The 21,467-nt window shown below is 35.7% G+C and overlaps 1 protein-coding gene across 4 annotated transcripts in view; it reads right to left on the reverse strand.

Annotated features, from left to right (window-relative positions):
• Positions 1–21,467, reverse strand: part of LOC146000511 (neurobeachin-like protein 1) — a 723,922-nt gene that overhangs the window by 575,346 nt on the left and 127,109 nt on the right. For all 4 annotated transcript variants that reach the window (XM_083138250.1, XM_083138253.1, XM_083138251.1 and 1 more), the window contains exons 15-19: positions 19,222–19,309; positions 15,077–15,377; positions 11,526–11,707; positions 6,397–6,589; positions 1,106–1,239 (exon numbers count right to left, since the gene is read on the reverse strand). In XM_083138250.1, the coding sequence (XP_082994376.1) occupies positions 1,106–1,239; positions 6,397–6,589; positions 11,526–11,707; positions 15,077–15,377; positions 19,222–19,309 (898 nt within the window). The remainder of the gene's footprint in view (positions 1–1,105; positions 1,240–6,396; positions 6,590–11,525; positions 11,708–15,076; positions 15,378–19,221; positions 19,310–21,467) is intronic.

Here is a 21,467-nt window from a genome sequence, read left to right on the forward strand (position 1 = left end):
CGGAACCCCTAGCAAAGATGTGGAGACGTGTACAAGAACCCATCATAATGCTGGCACATCCCAGAAACCCAGCACCTCTAAAATGATCATGTTCAATTATGTTATCCTGGTTATATTGACCCCATGAGGCGATTTTACATTTTTCAGAGGACCAAGTTTAAAGAACTTAAAATGCAAGAAAGTGTAAATTCTGGAAAAATTTTATAGCAGTGTGTTCTATTGGGACCATGAAGAATTAAAGGGCACAGTGGTAGCATCGTCGCCTTGTAATCAAGGAATCCCGGGTTCGATACCTGGTGGAGGCATATAGTGGTTCAGATCCCACTTTAAACTGTAGGTCCAGTCCCGATTAGCCTTTCTGTGCATAAAGTGGACTTAAAACAACAACTCAACAACAACAACATAAAGAATGAATGTATAATGTAGGAAAATGTTGCTTATATCGACTTCCAAGTGACCACCATATGTACACACACATACACTTCATTGTGTCAACATAACTAGAGAGCATCATTGAACGTTATCATTTCGGAGGTACTGGGATCCTTGTTTGGGCTGGCATTATGATGGGTTCTCATATACCTCTTCATGTCCTTGTTAGGGGTTGTGTCACTAGGGTACCAATTACCATGTGAATAGCTTTCCTCCACTGTTGGTTTCTTGGGTTATCTTATTTATTCCAGTTGTACCTCACATATTTAAAATACATCGGTGCACATTAGATAGCTGTATGTGTCTGATGTGCAATGATCCTTAGTTTACACGTGTGTAGTTGAGGTAGTATGCTCCAGTCAAGTATGTCTGAAATAATCATGCTGAAGCAGTCAAATAAACTTGACAGATAAACAAATTTCAAACATAATGATATGAAGCCTCAATTTTATACTCTCTGCTTTTACATTTTCTCCCAATATACATTTAACTTTCCCAGCCCAAAATATTCAATATGTTATAAAATTTCCCTTCGTTCTACATTTCATTTTAGCTACAGGCCTCTTCAAAATGTATAACAATTTTTTTAAAAAATAAATAAATAACCCAATTAATTTGTAAATGGATAAACTAATCATTAGAGCATGAACATTAATAACAAGAAATTATGTACCTTTGCCAAGAGTGCACCAATTATTGCCACACCATTATTCTTAAATAATTTCTCTTGATTGATGGCACTTCCAGAAATCATGTTTCTCAACAAGCTTAGAAATCCTGACACCGGATTCTGTTCAAGCTTCCAATCTGTAACAAAGAAAGAAATAAAATTTTTCATTTATTATGAAAAGTTGACTTAAAAAAAAACAAAAAAACATCACATCAAAGAAATTCTATGCAGTTGCATCCCCACTTTTTGTAATTCTCCCCCTTTTTCCATTATGGCCTCTTAATGCTAAGCCTTGTCTACCAAGAGAAAGTAAACTGACTTGTCCCCCTTCCCCCACCCACAGTTTTGGCATCCAAATTCAACATTTCAGTGCTAAAAAAAAAAAAAATCTAATATTTTGAGTTTACTTATGGAAATTTCCATTACCTTTCTTTAAATAATGAGTACAGTATGTGATTTTTAATGTTTGTGTGTTTTCTGTATCACTTGATTACTGTCAAGAAGTAAATAAATGACTGTCATTCTACATTTCATCATTATGGTATGACCATAATTTTCAATGAGCTCATGCCTGACCCTGTGGCCGAGTGGTTAGCACATCGCGCTGTGACACCAAGGGTCCCGGGTTCGAATCCCGGTCGGGCTTAATTGTTTGTGAACGCCCATTCATCAATTTCAGCATTTCATCACTCATCTCCATCTTCGCAAATTAGCCAAGAGGCACAAAACGCGAAGTAAAATAAACTAAATCAATCAATCAATGAGCTCATAGACTGACGAAATCTCACAGGATATTTGTTATGCTTAACTTAAAGATTATACAGTCTCTCACATTTAATTTTTTCTTTACATATGTTTTTTCAGGTACTCACGTTTTCCGCAAAGCTTTTTTAAGTAATTTTCTTTCTATTCATTTCGGTAGCCACTGCCACCGTTGGAATTCGTTGTGTCGTTGCTTGGCATGTTCCTACTGTTTCTTCCTAAATTGCCGGGTGTGCTGTTGTTGCCTGCATGCTTGCAAATGTGTTGATGCTGTTCACTGGCATTAATTGCGGTGCTGAGTTCATGGTTGTAGTGCATTATGGCATGAGTTTCTTTGATTTTCGTGTCTATGAGAGTGTGTGCTTGGTATTTGACATGTACTTTTTCGATTTTATGGTTGTGGAATTTGATATGCTTTGCAAGTCCGGTGGTGAGTTGAGACGTTTTTGCATTTGATAGGTGCTGCTGCATTCTCTCACTGATGGGCCTGATGGATATGCCGATGTAATGAGCCTTGCATTCCTACAACATCCAAATAGCACACAAACCAACCTCCAAAATAACTGACCAACTAAACAAACATAAACAATACTTTCTCTCCCCCCTAAACAACCCAGGTGTCTATGATGCTGAATGCAGGTGCAAGGCTCATTACATCAGCAGATCCATCAGGCCCATCAGTGAGAGAATACAGCAGCACCTATCAAATGTAAAAACAGCCCAAACTACCACCAGACTTGCAAAGCATATCAAATTCCACAACAATAAAATTGAAAAAGTACATGTCAAATACCAAGCACACACTCTCAACGACACAACAAAGAAACTACAATCATTAACTCAACATAGATAGTGGTCAGGCACACCGTGCTTGGCTTCTCTTACTGCAATTAATACTGGTGAACAGCATCAACACATTTGCAGGCATACAGGCAACAACAGCACACCTAGTGGCGATTTAGGAAGAAACAGCAGAAACACGCCAAGCAACGACACAAAGAATTCCAACGAGGATGGAGGATGGTGGCAGTGGTTACCGAAATTAATAGAAAGAAAATTACTTAAAAAAGCTTAGCAGATAATGTGAGTACCTGAATTATCTATTACAGCATCTCTCATTCCCATAGTATGAATACGTGTTTTGTTAAAAAAAAAAATGAATAATTTCACAGCAATATCAATATTGATACACAAAATATCAGAGCATAACAGTAATTGCTTGATTCATGTAATATCATGTAATATCACAAAAATCGTAAAATTAAGACATAAGAAATTCTTATTTTTAATTGTTAGTGGGAAGTCACAGGTGATTTCCTATAAATTTTCATTAATTCTCACTAATTATTAAATTGTTCTGAAGTCTGTTAGTATTTCGATAATGCAGACATATTCATTTCTTTTTTTATTTGAACTCTCACTTGATTTTGGCAGTGGTAAGTATGCAATCTTACAAAGCGGGAAAAAGGGCAAAAGTTAAATTTCCTCAAGAGGGAAATATTTCTTTATTTGATTTTCGAGTTGAATGTTAGAAAATAATGTTTCAAAATTCATATAATAATTAATTTTCATTATTTGTTGTTGTCTTACTAAAAGTTTTGATTTTGTTTATGCACAAAAATTGTAATTTTCGTATTTTGCACTGGAGGACTTCAATCGACAAAGCTCTGGTTTCTTAAGATGAGGGCGGTTATTCATTATGGCGGGCTTTCTATAGAGATGCTTTTGGAGCATGCTCTCTATTTTTGGTCAAAATATCCATTTCAATGACCAAATAAAGCTTAATAAGGCAATTACTTGGACATAAAGAGCTTCTTATGTCAACTTAAGATGACAATCATATTCAGAATACCAGTAATGTATGTTTTCTTGGCTGACGTGGAAGATTATACAAAGCAGGGAAGACCACGTTTTTGAACAAGTATGTTATCCAAGTGAATCCGTTAACAAAATAAAACATCGGTAGCCGTAATTAACTTAAATCAAGAATTGCATAAGTGATTGTGCCCTTATTTGAATTTTAAGATCTAATAAGCCAACGGGTCGGTAGCTGTTGTCTGAAGCAAAGAAAGCCTCTTGTGCTGTATTATGTGTGTGTGTATGAGAAAAATCTTCGAGTGAATTTATCGATTATTTTGAAGATTAAACTTTAAGATCTTTGTAAAGTGCTGTGAATTGCCTTTTTTTGTTTTTAGATACAATAATTTTGATGACTACGTTGCTATGCACTAAGGAATCTGTGCCGTAGTAAATCATATCTCAAAGAGACAATACAAGCTCCTAAAGTATTGAAATTGATATGTAGTTACAAAGAATGTAACCTACTATGTAAATTATGTGGTGTTACGCTAAAATTGAACATGGTTAAGGTAGCAAATATTTAACAGATGCATCTGCAAAGTACAAGTATGGTGTAAATGTAAAGATTCAGATTTATTACTAGCATACCCAATTTTGTCACCAAAAAATTTCATCTATTAGGTGAAATTCAAATGAAATGTTACTTTTCTTGTAAAAATTGGAGTATTTTTTGAATTACAATGTTATCAAAGTACAGACAAAACCCGTGATACTGTAAAGTTATTGTCATTCTGTTAAAAACATCAGGCCACATTCGTAAGGTTCTATGTTTTGTTAAGAATGTAAACATTTTGTTTACATTGGAAACCCAGAGTGCAACCACTACATCGTGCTCAACCTGTTGCATAACCGTTTAAGGCTAATACATTTATCATTGTTGAGAGTCTTAGACCTTCACTATATTATTTTCTTCTTTGGAAAGAAAGTCTCATCAGGAAAGCGTTTTAATGCATTTCTCTTAAATCTGACAAGTTCTCTGAACCATGGAGAGTAGTCAACTGATCTCAAATAAAGAAAGAAATAAATAAAAATAATTGCAAGTTCCCATGAAATTTACAACAAATTTCTTGTACATTTTCATGGAGGTTTACCAAATTTGTTGTATATTTCATGTCAACTTGTATTGTTAACATTTTTGTGCATGGAAGTGTGTAATACCAGGTGTGCCGGTTAATAATTCTTAATTGATCCAAAAGAAAACAAGCGTATCTGGGGAGAAAGGTAACAAATGCTTTATTCAAAGTATGCGCCGTCGCTAGCTATACATTGTGCCCATCTGTCCATCAAATTGTGGATGCCCTTCCAGAAAAATCGTTCACATTTTGAGGTGACCCAGTCAGCAAGCCATTTTTCGATATCTTCGTAATTGTTGAAGTGTTGCTGGGAAAGGGAGTGAGACATCGATGATAACAAGTGGTAGTCAGAAGGGGGTCTGGTGAGTATGGCGAGTGGGCAAGAATTCCCAGCCAAGCGCAGATATGGTGTCTCTGACGCTTTTCACTGTGTGTGATGAGGCGTTGCGTGCTGCAAAATCACTTTTCCGTCTCTTGTCGCCCAATCTGGGCACTTTTCGATCAATGCATGGTTTAAATTGATGAGTTGTTGATGGTAGCGAACGGCATTCACTGTTTCACCTGATTTCAGAAGCTCAAGGTACACCACACCCTTCTGAACCCTCCAAATGCACAGCATTATCTTCCTTCCGAAGCGATTCGGTTTTGCGGTCGATGTTGAAGGTTGTCCTGGGCCAACCCATGACTTTTTGCATTTTGGGTTCTCGAAGTAGATCCATTTTTCGTCCCAGTCACTATCCGATGGAAGGAAGACTTTCTTTCATGCCAAGAAAGCAACACTTCACACACTGTTTTTCGCATTTCCATTTATCTGTCGTTCAGATGAACTGGGACACATTTTCCTGCCTTCTGGATCTTTCCCATGGCATGAAGACGATCAGATATAGTTTGGCGACCAACATTTAACTTCTCTGCTAGTTGTTGTTGCATTTGCATATCGTCTTCGTCCAACAGTGCTTGCAATTTGGCATCTTGGAATTTTTTCGGCTAGCCCCGGCGATCTTTGTCTTTCAAGTCTAAATCACCAGTTTTGAATCATCGAAACCAACGCGCACACGTGTCTTCCATTAGGACATTGTCACCGTACGTTTCCACAAGGATACAATGGCTTTCACTCGCATTTTTCTTTTCATTAAACAAGAAAGGCAGGATGTGCCGCACATGTTCCTTATTTGGTTTGAAGGTCTACATGTTTCCCACACAAACCCAATATCATGATCATTCGCACTCGGTAGCACATCCACAGCGTTTTGACAGGTACTGTCTTTTCAACACACTGAAGTAACAGTTGAGACTGTGCACCAACCCTTGCTTCCAGCGCCATCCAGCGACGAAAAATTATTAACAGGCACACCTGGTAGTTCTCCCTGCTCCTGAAATGAGAATGACAACTGATTCCCCACAGCTTGTCAGAACTATAAACTTGGTTTAAATCCAGCTATGAAATCAAACAACTATCCAGCGCTCCCTACTGTAACCAAACAAGAAATCTGACACTACCCTTCCCGCCCAATCACCCAATCTATTCCTGTGTATCACATTTTACCATATCTCTGGCTAACCAGTCACATGGACATTATAAAAAAAATAGGTACAAACCTGAGTAAGAACTGGAGGGTAGGATTTCCCATTCAGCCATATCCTCTTTATTTTCAGCGGATTCAAGGCTCTTCTCTTCTGGTGAAGAAGAGAAGATGGTAAGGTCTGGGCCTTCATTGCCATTTTGTTCAGATGATGTACTTTCCAAAATTGGGAATAAAACATGGACGCCACCGATTCCATTTATTACATTCTGTAATAAAAGTTCATTCAAATATCAGTAAATGCATAGTAATTAATTTACAATTTAAAAAAATGCAATAATGAAAAAAAAAGAATGCATATTCTGAACACACAGTCAACTTTTGATTGATTTCTTTTATTTTACTTCACTTTTCTTTCAAGCCAGGGACGTATGGTATGCCATAGCCACAGCCAAGGAAACAGAGAGAATGATTTGGTTTATTTTACTTCAGTTTTCTGCCACTTTTGGCAAATCATGAACTTGAATGATGATATGATGAAATTGCTGAAGGTATACTCACAAAGAACAACCATGTCCAGGCTGGAATTTAAACCTGGGATGCTGACTTCTATGGCAGAGTGATACAAAGTGTTATGACACCAGAGGCTCCTGGTTCAAATCCCAGCCTTGACATGGGGTTCTTTGTGAACATTCCTTCATCAATTTCATCATATCATCACTCTCTTCGCAATTAGAATAAAGTGGCAGAAAAGCAAAGTAAAATAAACCAAATCAATCAATCAACCTTAGGACCCCTATCGTCATAGCGTGATATGTAGAGCCCAGGACTTTATGTTATAACATATTTTTATTTGTCATTGAATCGAATACTGGTGTGAGATCTTTACGTATGTGATCAAAATCGACCAAAATAGATGAACTTGATAAGGCATATCTTGACATATTTTACCAATTTCATGTCTCTACAACATACTTCTTCAATTTTCACATAATAAGACATATTTCTGTATAATTTTGTAATTGTCTTGCATATAATCAGTTATTTTATAGTTTACTCTTCATACCTTAAGTGAAACAGATACTTTTGGCATCGATAATATATATCGATGGCAGGATAAGGAAATTACAGACAAAGAAACTGAAAGCAGATGCCATCTTTTCTTACCAACTAGTACAGAACAATAATAGCACCTTTTTTTTTATCTCACCAACAATTGATAGCCATGCAAACATTATTGACCAAAAAATTTCTCCATCATTGTTGTGCACAGGAACCACCGAAGAAGCTTCATTTGTTCCCATTTCTTTACCTTTTTTTTCGCTTCTGACAACAATCAGCCAAAAGTAAAAATAACATTCAGTAAATTACAGCCTCTACTCTATCGGCAATTGAGTACGGGAGTTTGAAGATTACTTGTCGTTTGAGCCAGGCACATATCAGTATGTAGCACTGCGAGCGAACAGAATGCCAAGAACAGGAACTTTTGCAGCAGGATTGTAAGTGCATTGTGGAACAGAAAGGTATCTAGTGTAACATGTTCTGACGAAAATTTTGTAGGTTGTTTTTCAAATCCTATATACATAAAATCTCTCAAAATGTTGTGCTTGTGTATTGATTGTTGCAGCAAGATGGTATGTGCCTTGTGGAATGGAAATAATACTTTATAAAACATTAAAATGCTGACCAACGTAAAATTAATTGTATAAAAAATGTACATTAAAAACGTAACGTTTCCACCCTCTAACAGGGCCTTCTTCAGATGAAGATTCACAATAATTTGATGAAAGATCCTACCATCATCTTATATATACACTCCTTCAAGTTGTTTTGTGTATGGACCCTGTCCTGGGAGTGTATATATAAGATGATGCTAGGATCTTTCATCAAATTATTGTGAATCTTCGTCTGAAGAAGGCCCTGTTAGAGGGTGGAAACGTTACGTTTTTAATGTATATTTCTTATACAATAAATTTTACCTTGGTCAGCATTGTAATGTTTTATTAACATGGAAACAAGGCTCTACAGTGTTACAATTAAATAATACTTTAGTGTAGCATGTTCTGAAAAAAAAATGTAGGCTGAATTTCAGATTATATATAGTTAAAATCTGCCTAAAAATGTCGTGTTTGTGAATTGATTGCCTACATTTACCACAGATGTAGCGAGCTGTCAATTATGCTTTAGTTTCCACAAAGGTGTAAATCTGACATAATAGTAAATGAAACCTAAGATAATTGCAGCGAACCTCACAACATTTTCATTATTTTCCCACTACATTCTTCGGTTAAAGGAATTCTGACTTCATTTCTACATGCACCCTAATCGATCTTCCCTGGAAGATACTGTCTTCCCATATAATGAGAAATTGAAAGAACTGTTGTGCATATTTTTGGCTTTACTGGAAATATTTCTGAATTTTTATTACATAATTACAAACTTATTTTACAGTTTAATAGGACATTAAGTCTCTGGCCCTAGTGATATGCTAACCACTCAACCATGGAGGTCAGCATGAGATATAAAGACTGACTCAAGAGGCACAGTATGCACACCATACCTCTCTGGGTTATCAGAAAAGATAAACACAATTGGTTAAAAATTCCAACTTACGACATCATTCAGCAGTAACAATACGCTAGCATACTATCAAACACCGAACCAGAAACCCCACACAAGCCAGCAAAAGCTGCACATACAACATACCATGTGAATGAAGGTGAGCTTATATAGGACAATCTGGATGTCCTCTGCGGAAGACAATAGATGAACACAAGCACTACACATGCAAAAGTGAAACAGATAAGTCAAAAACAGCCGAACATGCATGGAATGAATAACATAGAATTGAGTGGAAAACATAGCAGTACTACACAAACAACCAAATTGGAAACTAAGGAGAATCAAAAAAGCAACCTTCATGCCAATGGCCTAAGACTCTATATGTCCTCCCAGTGTAGAATTCAAGCAAATATGGTTCCATCTTCTCAACAATTAGAAATAGTAGCATAAGTGAAGCTAAAACTAGTACAGAATTCCTGGGGGCAACATGGATTAGCACTTCAGATGTGTAGTAAAATCAAGGTCTGTCACAGGTTCAATCTCCAAACGTACAGTTAGAACATGTGTAGTTAATAGCACTAGACAATGGATATGCTGATATTGGTTGGTTGGTTGATTTGGTGTTTTAAGTCTACTTTATGCACAGTCAGGCTAATCAGGACTAGACCTACAGTTTCATGTGGGATCTGAACCACTATGTGCCTCTGCTGCGTATCGAACCTGTCATAAATTTCTAAACTCACAAAGAGTGAATGTTTCAAAGTGAATGGATAATCATTGGGATGGTTGTGGAAATATTTATAGTGTACTGGCATTATGTACTAACAAAACTGGCATTATGTACTAACAAAACACATGATTTTATTTTGAGGCATCATCTGTAATGTGATTATAATGTACGGGGATGATTCAAAAAGTAAGGTAACAAGAGCTCTCACGGGTATCATATTCCTCCTGTTCTTCAAATGTCCCACCAGGCTCGCAGCAGAAGAGCACAGCTTTATCACACACCCATTAAATGGCTCATATGTTATGTCAGACCCTCACAATATCATGATACGCACCAACTTATTGTATCATTTTAAGTGTTTAATATGTTTAACATGTTAATTGTCTGTGATGACGTAATTTGTTTTGTTCAAATTAGTAGTCTGTTATGGTTATGGACTAACCTAAAAACATTTGATTGTGGGTTGTGAGGTGAGAGATATGATTATGGATGTTGCTGCAATAATGGAAGTGATTTTGGAAATGTGAATGCGTTAATTTGTGTAGTGAAGAAGTATTATGATCTAATACAATTTTGTTTGTAATAAGAAGTTTAATTGTGAGTGCAAGTGTTATATATTAACATTAACTGACATCTAAATATATTTTTGGTGAGTGAGAGTTAGCAAGGTTTACGTTAACATATCCTTATCTGATTTCCCACTACCTGAGGGCTTCAAAGTAGGCTGATCAGGCTCATGATTGCCGTTGAGGAATAAACGTAAGTTGATCCTTTGAGAATATTCCGGGGAATGTAACAATCAGTTGGAAGATGGCTGTGCTCACGGAAACGTAGTCAAGCATGGAAGTGTGTAGTGTGATCAGGTTTTTGCATCTAAAGGGTGCACTTACACTAGCACACTTACACTAGCAGAAATACATCATCAACTGGTTGAGGTGCATGGTGTAAAAGTATTGTCACGGAAACAGGTGTGGGTTTGGAGACGAAGCAAACATCCATGTTATGGAAACACATTATCGCCACCTTCCAAGAAATTGAGAACAGCTCCATCCGCAAAGAAAGTTACGGTGACAGTAATTTGGGACCACAAGGGCATGATTCTGGTTGATTTCCTCACCAGGGGGAGCAACAGTTATTGTCACACACTGAGGCAGTTGCAGGAGGCATTTAGCAGAAAACGACCTGGACTTCTCTCAGACAACAACACACTTGAATTGTTACGGTGCTTCCGGTGGGAGGTACTAGACCATCCTCCCTACATCCCAGACCTGGCACCCAGTGTTTCCATCTCTTAGGACTATTGAAGAACCACCTGGGTAGTAGGCGATTCACAAGCGATATCCTGTGTGTTTTTAAGGGATGGATTTTTATGTATGGTGCAGGAGCAAGATTTACGAAGTGCTTCCTGTATTTCGCCAAGCACAATTTATACTTCATCATGACATGGCTTCATGGACTTGATGCAGATTTCTTCTATGCTGGCATTGATGCCTTGGTGTGCCGTTGGAACAAATGTTTGGACAAACATGGTGACTATGTTGAAAAGTAATGTGTATCAGTGCCATACTACTGTGTATCAGTAAATTTGCCTGTAGAATAAAATTTGTCCATGAGAGCTCTTGCTACCTTACTTTTTGAATCACCCTCGTAATAAGGCTCCAAGACAAATTGCTCAAGCAGTTACAGACCCTGCATAGAATAAAGTTGATGCATCCGTGCTGTAAAACAATTCACCAAATAGGATGCACAAATAAAATGGGTTGGTTCAATGTACAAAAATGGTGACAAAGTGAAAACTGTCACAGTTGACTGAAGTTGGAAAGCATGTTTTGTACAGTAAGCCACATACACACAAAGTTAGGATTTCTGCAGGACAAAATTCCAGATAATGTATGCCTTAAAAATTGCCTTACCTTGACATTCCATATCTTATGATGTGATGCTGAAATCTGACCATTGTATTTATGAGTTGGTGCTAAGTCACATACTGTACCATTCCAGCATGCATATGGAGAGTAGCAAAATACCATTTTGGACAGCAACTCAGAATTTTCAGGTGAATCATCTGCTGAGAATAATGCTGTAGAATTTGGACCTATTAAAGAAAATAATAATAGAAAGTTTACATATAAAATTATTTATTACAAAATACAAGACTTCTGTAAGCTGTGATGTTCAGAGACCTTGACATTTAGTCTAGAAGTCAGTGCTGTGTGAATCCTTCACAGAGCATTCATATTTAGACAGCATGTATACCAGTGACGTAACGAAGCAAAATATTTATTGATTCAGATGTACTTCATAATATTTTTCTAAACTGATTCTGATGTTGATATACATTATTATATATATATATAATTTTCAACATGGTAAAAAGAAATTGATAATACAAATCTGTTTGCATAAAATAAATATAAGGATCTTTGATATTTTAGTTTTTCTTGTATGTACGCATTGCTTGCATTGTAGAATTATTTTCCTGTAGTTTACGGTTATTACAAGCATAAGAAAACAGTTTTTCGTTGTGAAGTTTCAGGAGAACACATGCTCCCTTCATCAGACATTTATTTTCATTTTGACTAAAGATACAGTTATAAAAATGGTTAGCAATTTTTTAAACAAAAAGAATCCATTATATAATGGATCTTGTCAATGTTACATTGTTGTAATATAGCAACTTAACTGTGAAAAGAAGCAGTCTGTTTTCTTTTTATTTCAGATAAAAAAAATGATATTTTTTTTTTTTTTTTTTTATTTAAAATTATGAATCCCAAATTTCATCAGGTAATTCAAAGTCTTCATTGTTTTCACAAAGTCTCTTGATGTTTTCTGTTACATTAAATTTTAAAGATGGTGGCTTACTCCATTTGTGAAAAAGAAATCTCCATACTGGATCTATGTTAAAATTTTCATTATTTAATTTATTCCAGTGTTCTTCTGCAATGAACGAAGCTTCCCAGACATTCAACTCTTTGTTTCCCGTCAATCTTTTTAAAACAATTCTCTTTTTAATGAAATGCTTGTCTTCGATGATGTGAGCTAACAAACCTATTCTTGGGTTTAGATTTATAATGTCCAAATCGTGTTTGTGCCATCTTATTGCATTCTCCTTGCTGTTTGTCCTACATAATCCTTTGAACATGAACAACTTATATTATATATTCCTGTGTTTTTTTTCCTGAGAGCACAAAGACTATGTTCTAATAATAAGGATATCAAAAATGAAGAAGAAAGGCTTTTTAATATAGCAAAAGAAAATGGCTTTCACACTAACAGAATAAACCAAATCAAAAAACATGTTGCAAGAAAACTATAGGAAAAGAGAAATACAGACAAAGATGAAAAATCTGTTGAAAAGAAATTTGTGTGCATTCCATTCCACAAGGGATTCTCACATAAAATTGCCAAACCTTTAGAAGATTTAACATCAAAATTGTTTTTAGATCACCAAGAAGTTTGGAATGTACATTTAATGAATTCAAAATGAGAAACTCTCTACCAGATGTGGAAACCACAGGAATATATAATATAAGTTGTTCATGTTCAAAGGATTATGTAGGACAAACAGCAAGGAAAATGCAATAAGATGGCACAAACACGATTTGGACATTATAAATCTAAACCCAAGAATAGGTTTGTTAGCTCACATCATCGAAGACAAGCATTTCATTAAAAAGAGAATTGTTTTAAAAAGATTGACGGGAAACAAAGAGTTGAATGTCTGGGAAGCTTCGTTCATTGCAGAAGAACACTGGAATAAATTAAATAATGAAAATTTTAACATAGATCCAGTATGGAGATTTCTTTTTCACAAATGGAGTAAGCCACCATCTTTAAAATTTAATGTAACAGAAAACATCAAGAGACTTTGTGAAAACAATGAAGACTTTGAATTACCTGATGAAATTTGGGATTCATAATTTTAAATAAAAAACAAAGTACCTGAAATAAAAATAAAAAAAATCTTCTTTTCACAGTTAGGTTGCTATATTACAACAATGTAACATTGACAACATCCATTATATAATGGATTCTTTTTGTTTAAAAAAATTGCTAACCATTGTTATAACTGTATCTTTAGTCAAAATGAAAATAAATGTCTGACGAAGCGCGTGTTCTCCTGAAACGTCACAATGAAAAACTGTTATCTTATGCTTGTAATAACCATAAAATACAGGAAAATAATTTTGATATTTTAAACTGGTACAAAGTAGTTTTCCTATATTTATAAGAAGGAATAAAGTGTATGAGATTTGAAAGCATTACAATAGCACAGAGATCCTAAACTACGAGGGTAAGTCATTAAATACTAAAGTGTACTATTTTAACAGATTTGCTAGTCGATCTGCTGTTTCACAGCCTCAGTTGACACACAAACTGGCCTTCCACTCTGGTATTCATCACTGACATCTTGTCTTCAGTCTTTAAATCTCTCCACCCATTTATACACTCTCCCATGACTTAAACAATTGTCTCCGTACTGAACCTTCATTCTGCTGTCGATTTCAGAAGGTTTTACTCCCTCTGACCACAAAAAACTAATAACACTTCGTTGCTCTTCTATGGTGCAAATCAACGGTGGAGCGGCCATGTTGTGCAAGTTACCGGGCAGGTGTATACTGCTCGATCATCACAACACCTTTATGGCATGTTGCTAAGGAACCATTTTGAGTCCAAAAATACAAATTTTTGTTGTGCATACATCTCCATGAAGTTTAGAATAAAATTTCTGTTACTTAATAACTTACTCTTGCACAAATGTTATATTTTCTAGATTAGCTTCGTCACATTCTTGTCAGTGGAATTTTCATGTTCTGGACCCAGTAAGCCATTTCAGTTCTATCCGATTTACCTGAGCCCACTCCACGAACCAAATCACCTTCTTAGATGTGGACATGCATGTCAGAGAAGAATATTTGAAGATCTCCAATTACATGAAACTCTACAATCACATGTACTGCACTTCTCAAGTTCCTGCTCACACCACAAGAAGAAATCTATCTCGGGGGAGAATGGCTCAATACTTCTCCCACTTCCCAACAGAGCTACAACCTCTGCTTGCACCAAGTCAACCATGGTTACCCCACCACTCAAAAGTTGCTTCAATGAACATGACACTAGCCTTCTTGGTTCATTTGCCCATCACCCTTACCCCAACAAAATCTGACACCTTCATCCCTAACCTCCATAGGTTCATTCATAACCACCACCCACACCCACCCAAATTGATGAGAGGCCACTTCGTAAAAATAAAGGTATTAGTCTACGGCAAAACTGCAAACCCAAAACTTTCCTGTAGTTAGATCATAAGCCAACCAATCACTGTGCTCTGTCACTATATAAAGTACTCAGAAAACTAAATTTGAAACTAATATACTTACATTTAATATATATTTTTTAAAAAATATTAATTATTGAAACATTACATGAAAATTGAGAAAAGTACGTTTAAAATGTAACTTACCTTCTTCATGAAGACTTTTAATATTTGATGTTGTTAAAGCTTCATGAAACATGCACACAGAGCCTAGTTGACCTTGCAGAGAAGTAGCTTTACCCCACACAGCATCTTGCATGCCAGAAGGTATGATTCTTATGTTTGGATCTACATTGGCTGAGGATCGGAAAGGGAGAGTAAAATATTCTGGAACCTGAGAGACCAGAGAAGGTATGAGCCCCTTCTCTGCATGTGGTCCTCGGTTAAGGGTCTTCACTTCACCATTCCATTTACAACTCACAGATCCTACTCGGCAAAATGTCAATGGCTGTAAGACAAGATTAGCATGAGTTAATTTCATTTCTTAATTTGAGAAAGCAAACTATTCAGTTTGAAAATAAATTACATTATGAATTTTTTTCCTTTTGGAGGGATGCTATACATTGTTGGTTTAAGGATCTAAGTAATTCGTATATTTAGAAGGAAATCCACTCAATTCTTGGGAAGACAAAAATGCACAATATAATTATTGATCCTTCTGTTAATTCTTACAATAACCTGCATTTATTGTAATAAATAAATATAAATGTTTCTGTTCTATTGAATCAAAAGTAGCTGAATAGCTACCATACCAAAATATTATGGATACCATGAATATTGGAAAAACTTAGTTTTTGCTTGAATTACGACATAAATGTTCAGTTTAACAAATTCATGACTACTTATTTCCTGATTACAATATACACAAAAAAATACAAATAATTGCACACAAGTAAGTACATGATCCAATTTAATTAAGGCAACAAAATTATCTGTATGAAATAGGATTAATGGTTTGTACAGTGGCCTAGACCAGTCAAACAGTACTAATTCAAGTTTGTATTAGCTTTACACATGTAGAAAAATTTAGTTCTCAAATTCTTCTCGTCCTGGTTAATTAGCACTAGAATACAAAACCTTATATGAGAAATGTAAATAAAAAAACCGTGAAGATTTTACAACTCAATTTTATATTTTTAAAAAATATACTTAATTATCAACTTCTTATAATTTTTATGTTTGGTGCTATTATTTTATGTTCTTATCATTTTTAAAAAAACAACATATTTTGATGGGTTTTTTTTAGTTGCATTATTTACAAAAAATATGTATCTTTTCTTATGGGAATATTATGGTTTGAAAATTTAGAATTTGGAGAACTCTATGCTTCTAGGTGGAGAAGGAACCCTTGCAGGGCTGGGATGGATATTCAGTAGGGATGAGACAGATTAATCGGTACTCTGTCGATATCAGCTGATATTTTACCAATCTGATATAATCGGTACTCTGTCGATATCAGCTGATATTTTACCAATCTGATATATCTATATATATATCTTATAGTTTAGTGCAAAATTCTAAAATTTTGTTATAATTTATATGGATACTTTCCATGCCCTACTTTTCAAAAAAGTAAATGTCTAAATATGCAACTTCTTTTGCACTGGATCGCCTCAAAACACACATTTATTAAGGAGGTCAATGAACCTTTTAGGTCTTCATGGTCCATTTGGAATTTTATGTCATATCAGTAGAATATTGATTATCAGTATCAGTACTTTATCGGTATCACCCAAAATATCATATAAGCCTATCCCTAATCAGATATGAATATGATTCTTCTAGTCATTTTCTAATCATAGCATTTTGTCGTTCTTCATTTTTATCTGTCCTAGGGTCGATACCGGATGGAGACATAGTAATTAGGATCCCACACTAAACTGTAGGTCCAGTCCCAAAAAGCTTTTCCTGTGCAAAAAGTGAACTTAAAGACAAACTCATGTTTGATTGATTAATTGATTTAGTTTATTTTACTTCGCGTTTTGTGCCTCTTGGCTAATTTCCGAAGATGGAGTTGAGTGATGAAATGATGAAATTGATGAATGGACATTCACAAACAACCAAACCCGAGCAGGATTCGAACCCGGGACCCTTGGCATCGCAGCATGATGTGCTAGCCACTCGGCCACCAAACTCATCTTTATCTACCATAATTTCCTGTTACCTTCCTTTCAGCAAACACATAAAAATATTATTTAGAAATAAAATATACAAAAAAAATAAGTCCACATATCACAAAAGAAACTTACATTGTCAAAAAACCCTCATAAAAATTACAGTGCACCTTCCCATACAGACGCACACAGACAACGTAGATGATTGTCAGACTGTTACTGACCTCGTCTTAGGAACCTAGGAAGGTACTAGGGCAGGGGATGTGCAGTATGATTTCACTATGGACAAATACATCGTTTGTGAGGCTTGTAAAAAAATAACGAAGGTTTTGTGTTCTAGGGTTAAAAATAGGCATGCAAAAAGAAATTAAACTTGGTCTGAAAATATGACAAAAAAAAAACGATTTATGAACAATTCTTGAACTCGCTGAACTTGTGATTCCTTGTTCATTGTCACTGTACCTTTAATACCAGATTAAATAACATGGCATCCTGACAGTCAAAACTACCAACAGCTCCATGCAACAAAGTACTTGGCTCTTTGCCAATGAGTATTGGTAATTGCAATTCATGTCCCTTAATTCTCTTGCTTTAGAAATAAGAAATTTTTCGGTGACTCAAAAAATAAGGTAGTCTCAAAATAATAACATACCGTGAGAAAACTCAAGATTGGTTCTTCACCAAATTATTTTTTAAAAATGTGATCTATGCATTTCTAAAGAAAAATTGGTCAACTGCTACTCATTAGACTAGCCACACTAAACCAGCATCAAGAGAATTTTCAAGGTTTTTTCTCATCACAAAGAAATGTAAGAAAGCCAAGCCCTGCTACTCAACTGGGTTCTACATATAAGCCATTTGGAAGAATGAATAGGAAATGAGAATTTTCACCCCCTAATGCCTTGAAAGGATTCCGCATCATGGCCGTGTGGTCTAAGGTGTCATGCTTTGGGCTCCGGCTACGGGACGCACGCAGGCTCGAGTCTCCTGAGGGAAGAGTAACAATTTTTCTCCTGAGATTTCGGCCTGTGTATGGGACCGGTGGCCACCCACCATCGTGAGGAAATTGAGGAGCTACGAATGAGTACCGTAAGCTGGTTATGAAAACCTACAACAATGACTGGGAGTTATTGGTGCAGACCACGTGCGACCCCGTAACTGGTTGGATGATCTCCCACCTCTGGTGGGAGTGAGGCCGGCAGTCGGTAGGTAGGCCCTGGCTCTCACGGGTTGTTGGCCATGGGTTACTATTATTTATAATGCATTGAAATAACAAGATTTTTAAAATTACCGTTTTCTGCCAGCTTCCTCTGTAGCCACCTAGCTTAGTGTTATAGCAAGTTACACTGTAAACTGCATCCAAAAAATAATTACATTGGCATTGAACAACAATAATATTAAATATGAAGTAATACTAATAAAAAAGGATAATGTTGTGATATAGATTAAACCTTAATATTCAGAAAATTAACATTCTGTTGTTGATCAATAGGGACAGTGATGTCGAGACTGGGAGTACAGGGGGTTGCTCCACTCATCATCAGGGAGGACAAAATAACATTTTAGCTTCTCCCCTCCAGTTGCATCATAGAAAATTAACTACATCTTTTCCAACTTATCTTTGATTTTGAACAAAATTTGGAAAAATTTATTTGGACTAGATATGTGAATATGGACTCAACTGTCTGAACAACAAGAACTATGTAATCATTTCATTGAAGTCTCTGCAAATCAAGTGTATCGTGGAATTATTAAGAACCCTGTCCCTGCCCTTCATCACCACTGTTATGATTAACCTGAAGTGGAAGAAAAGTAAGATTAATTAAGAGTAAGAATAAGTGAAATCAGTTACGTCAATTAAACACTGGTTGGTTTATTTACATATTGGTGCTTGTTTGTACTATCATGTTAACCAGAGTGGAGAGAATGTATATGTATGTTAGGTTAAATTAGGTACAACATTAGGGGTAACATGTTACATGTATGTAATACTATCCTTCAAAATGTGAAATAAGCTCAACTCTGTGAAGTCTGTGTGTTAGGAAAAATCCTGGAATGTAATAAAAAAAGAGAGCAGTGAAATATCTAAGTGTAAAACACACAAGATTACTAACCCATCTGCATACTAATTCACAGACTCAATAATAATCTAGACATAGAACTACTTTCTGTACTTACATCTGTCATGGAAGGAAACTTCAAATTCACTGCCAGTCGTCGGGTTCCATCAATGAATACTGTCAGTTGGTTTTGTCCAAATAGCTGTCTGTAAATGAGATGGATATTGAACTATATTTCAGACTGAGAAAGAACAATAACTTAAAAAGAACTAAACCCCATAGCACAACATGCCATCTTTAATTTGCATGCTGGTGATATGGTGATTTGCATGATTAATTTATATTGTGACAATGTGACAAGTTGACAATGCCCTTCGATTGAACACTAGCTCTGGAACTCGCCCAGCCATACAAACATGCATTGCGTTGTTACACAACCTTAGGAATAGCCTTGGAGGCATCTCAAATAACTACCATCAGGGATAGACCCACTCACCATGGCATTCAAAAATTTTCAGCTGGCACCTGAATTTTAAAATTCAGTTCTGGAAAAAAAATTCTTAATAAGAATTACAGTTCACTTAGGGAAAATTTTAATTACCTTTTTTTAAAAATATATAATTAAATAAGTACAGAATGTATTTCTCAATGTTTGTGTTTACTGTATCATGTGTATCATTAAATCAGAATAATAAATATGCCATTATGAACTATTGCAATGTTGCTAGCCAAATTTTAAAATCTGCAACAATATGGTAGAACTGGCCATACATCAGAATTTATTGCATAGTTATTTATGCTGTTACCAGTTGAGCCATGTATATAGATAGAGTTCTTTAGGAAGGCCACTACGGTGCAAGAATTAATTACTTTTAATACAATCTTGCATTAATTAATAAATTAAATGTTTTGTGATCACATTTCAAAACGTTTTAGTTGCATTAATGGCTTGCTTAGTCCGTATTTGCAATAATAATAATAATAATAATAATAATAAAAAGCTCGCTCTTGAGAGAAGGGGCTGGCACCTGAATTAATTTTAGTTTTGCCTGCCACTTTATTTAGGAATGACTCATGTTCATTAAGCAGTTAGCATCCTTACAGACAGTAAATGCATTTTTTGTTTCAGAAGTTTGCATAAATTCTTGTATGAAATGACATAATGTGCACAGAAAGGTGATTTTTTTTTCTTTACAAAGTCATTAAATTAACTTTCTATGATTGCATTTTCATGTTCTAAAAACAAGAAACTATGTTCGATATATCAGGAGAGTCAATCTTGCTGGGAGACTCTACTGAGGTGATTCCATTTGCACATGAAATACCAGGCTGTGACAATACTTCTGCTTCTGTTGAAAACAGAAAGGGCAAACTAAAGGCATTGAAGCTACTGCAACAAGACAGTTTCCTGAGGAAGTATTTAACAATCTTTCTTCATTGAGGAAAGGAATAGCTGCAGCAGGAGAAGAATATTTACCTTGATTATTTGAAAGGTCGGCAAGTAACTACCATAGACGATTTTATTATGCTTCAGATACAGTGCTTTTCATGATTGAGTTGGCTGTGGAGCGGTGGCTAGGGCACCTGGAAGTAAGAGCGTATCTGCCGGCATTTAGACCCACAGCTGTTCCCTGACCTTGGCACTGGACACGTCAGTACTTCAGTATCCAGATAGCTGCTGGTGTCCAGTTTGCAAATGTGTGTGAAGTGTTAAGATGTTAACAAGTGTTTTAGATTGTTTTGTTTTAGTTTATATATTACTGGTGCTTTCTGCAGTCTAATAATGGCACGCTATATGTACAATTTAAAACAACAAATTTTTACGTACGACTCTTATGTCATTACGAATTCTTGTAGGAAAGTTAGAATGCATTTTGCAGCAGAATTTCTACATGTTCCTGTTTCACATACAGAGAAAGTGCTCAGATACTTGTGAACAAATTTAGGGAAATAGGGTCTTTTCTTGATAAGAAGCGAAGGGTAAAACAGCATGTACTTACTGAAGAGAAATTAGATGACGTTGGAGTACAATTGGAACATAGCCCTAAAAAATCCCTTCGGCGCCATGCACAAGAAACAGACATTTCCATGATGTCTGCGTGGTGAGATACCAAGCTTTTAAACTTGAAGATGAACATTAGAAGAATTGAAAGAAAATATCAGGAGAGAAATTGAAGCAATTTTGGAAGAGGAACTGATATGTGTTAGTGAAAATTTCCTATAAAAATGCCGTAAATGTGTGGATGCAGGAGGACATCATTTCCAACATCTCTTGTAACAAGGTACATGCTCATTTTAATTGTAACTGTAAATGTAATTGTACGAGCTTATTTCATTGCATAGCTAGTGGTTCCAGTTACACGG

This window comes from Lepisma saccharinum, chromosome 16 (assembly GCF_977018435.1).
Source record: "Lepisma saccharinum chromosome 16, izLepSacc3.1, whole genome shotgun sequence".
Taxonomy (NCBI): Eukaryota; Metazoa; Arthropoda; class Insecta; order Zygentoma; family Lepismatidae; genus Lepisma; species Lepisma saccharinum.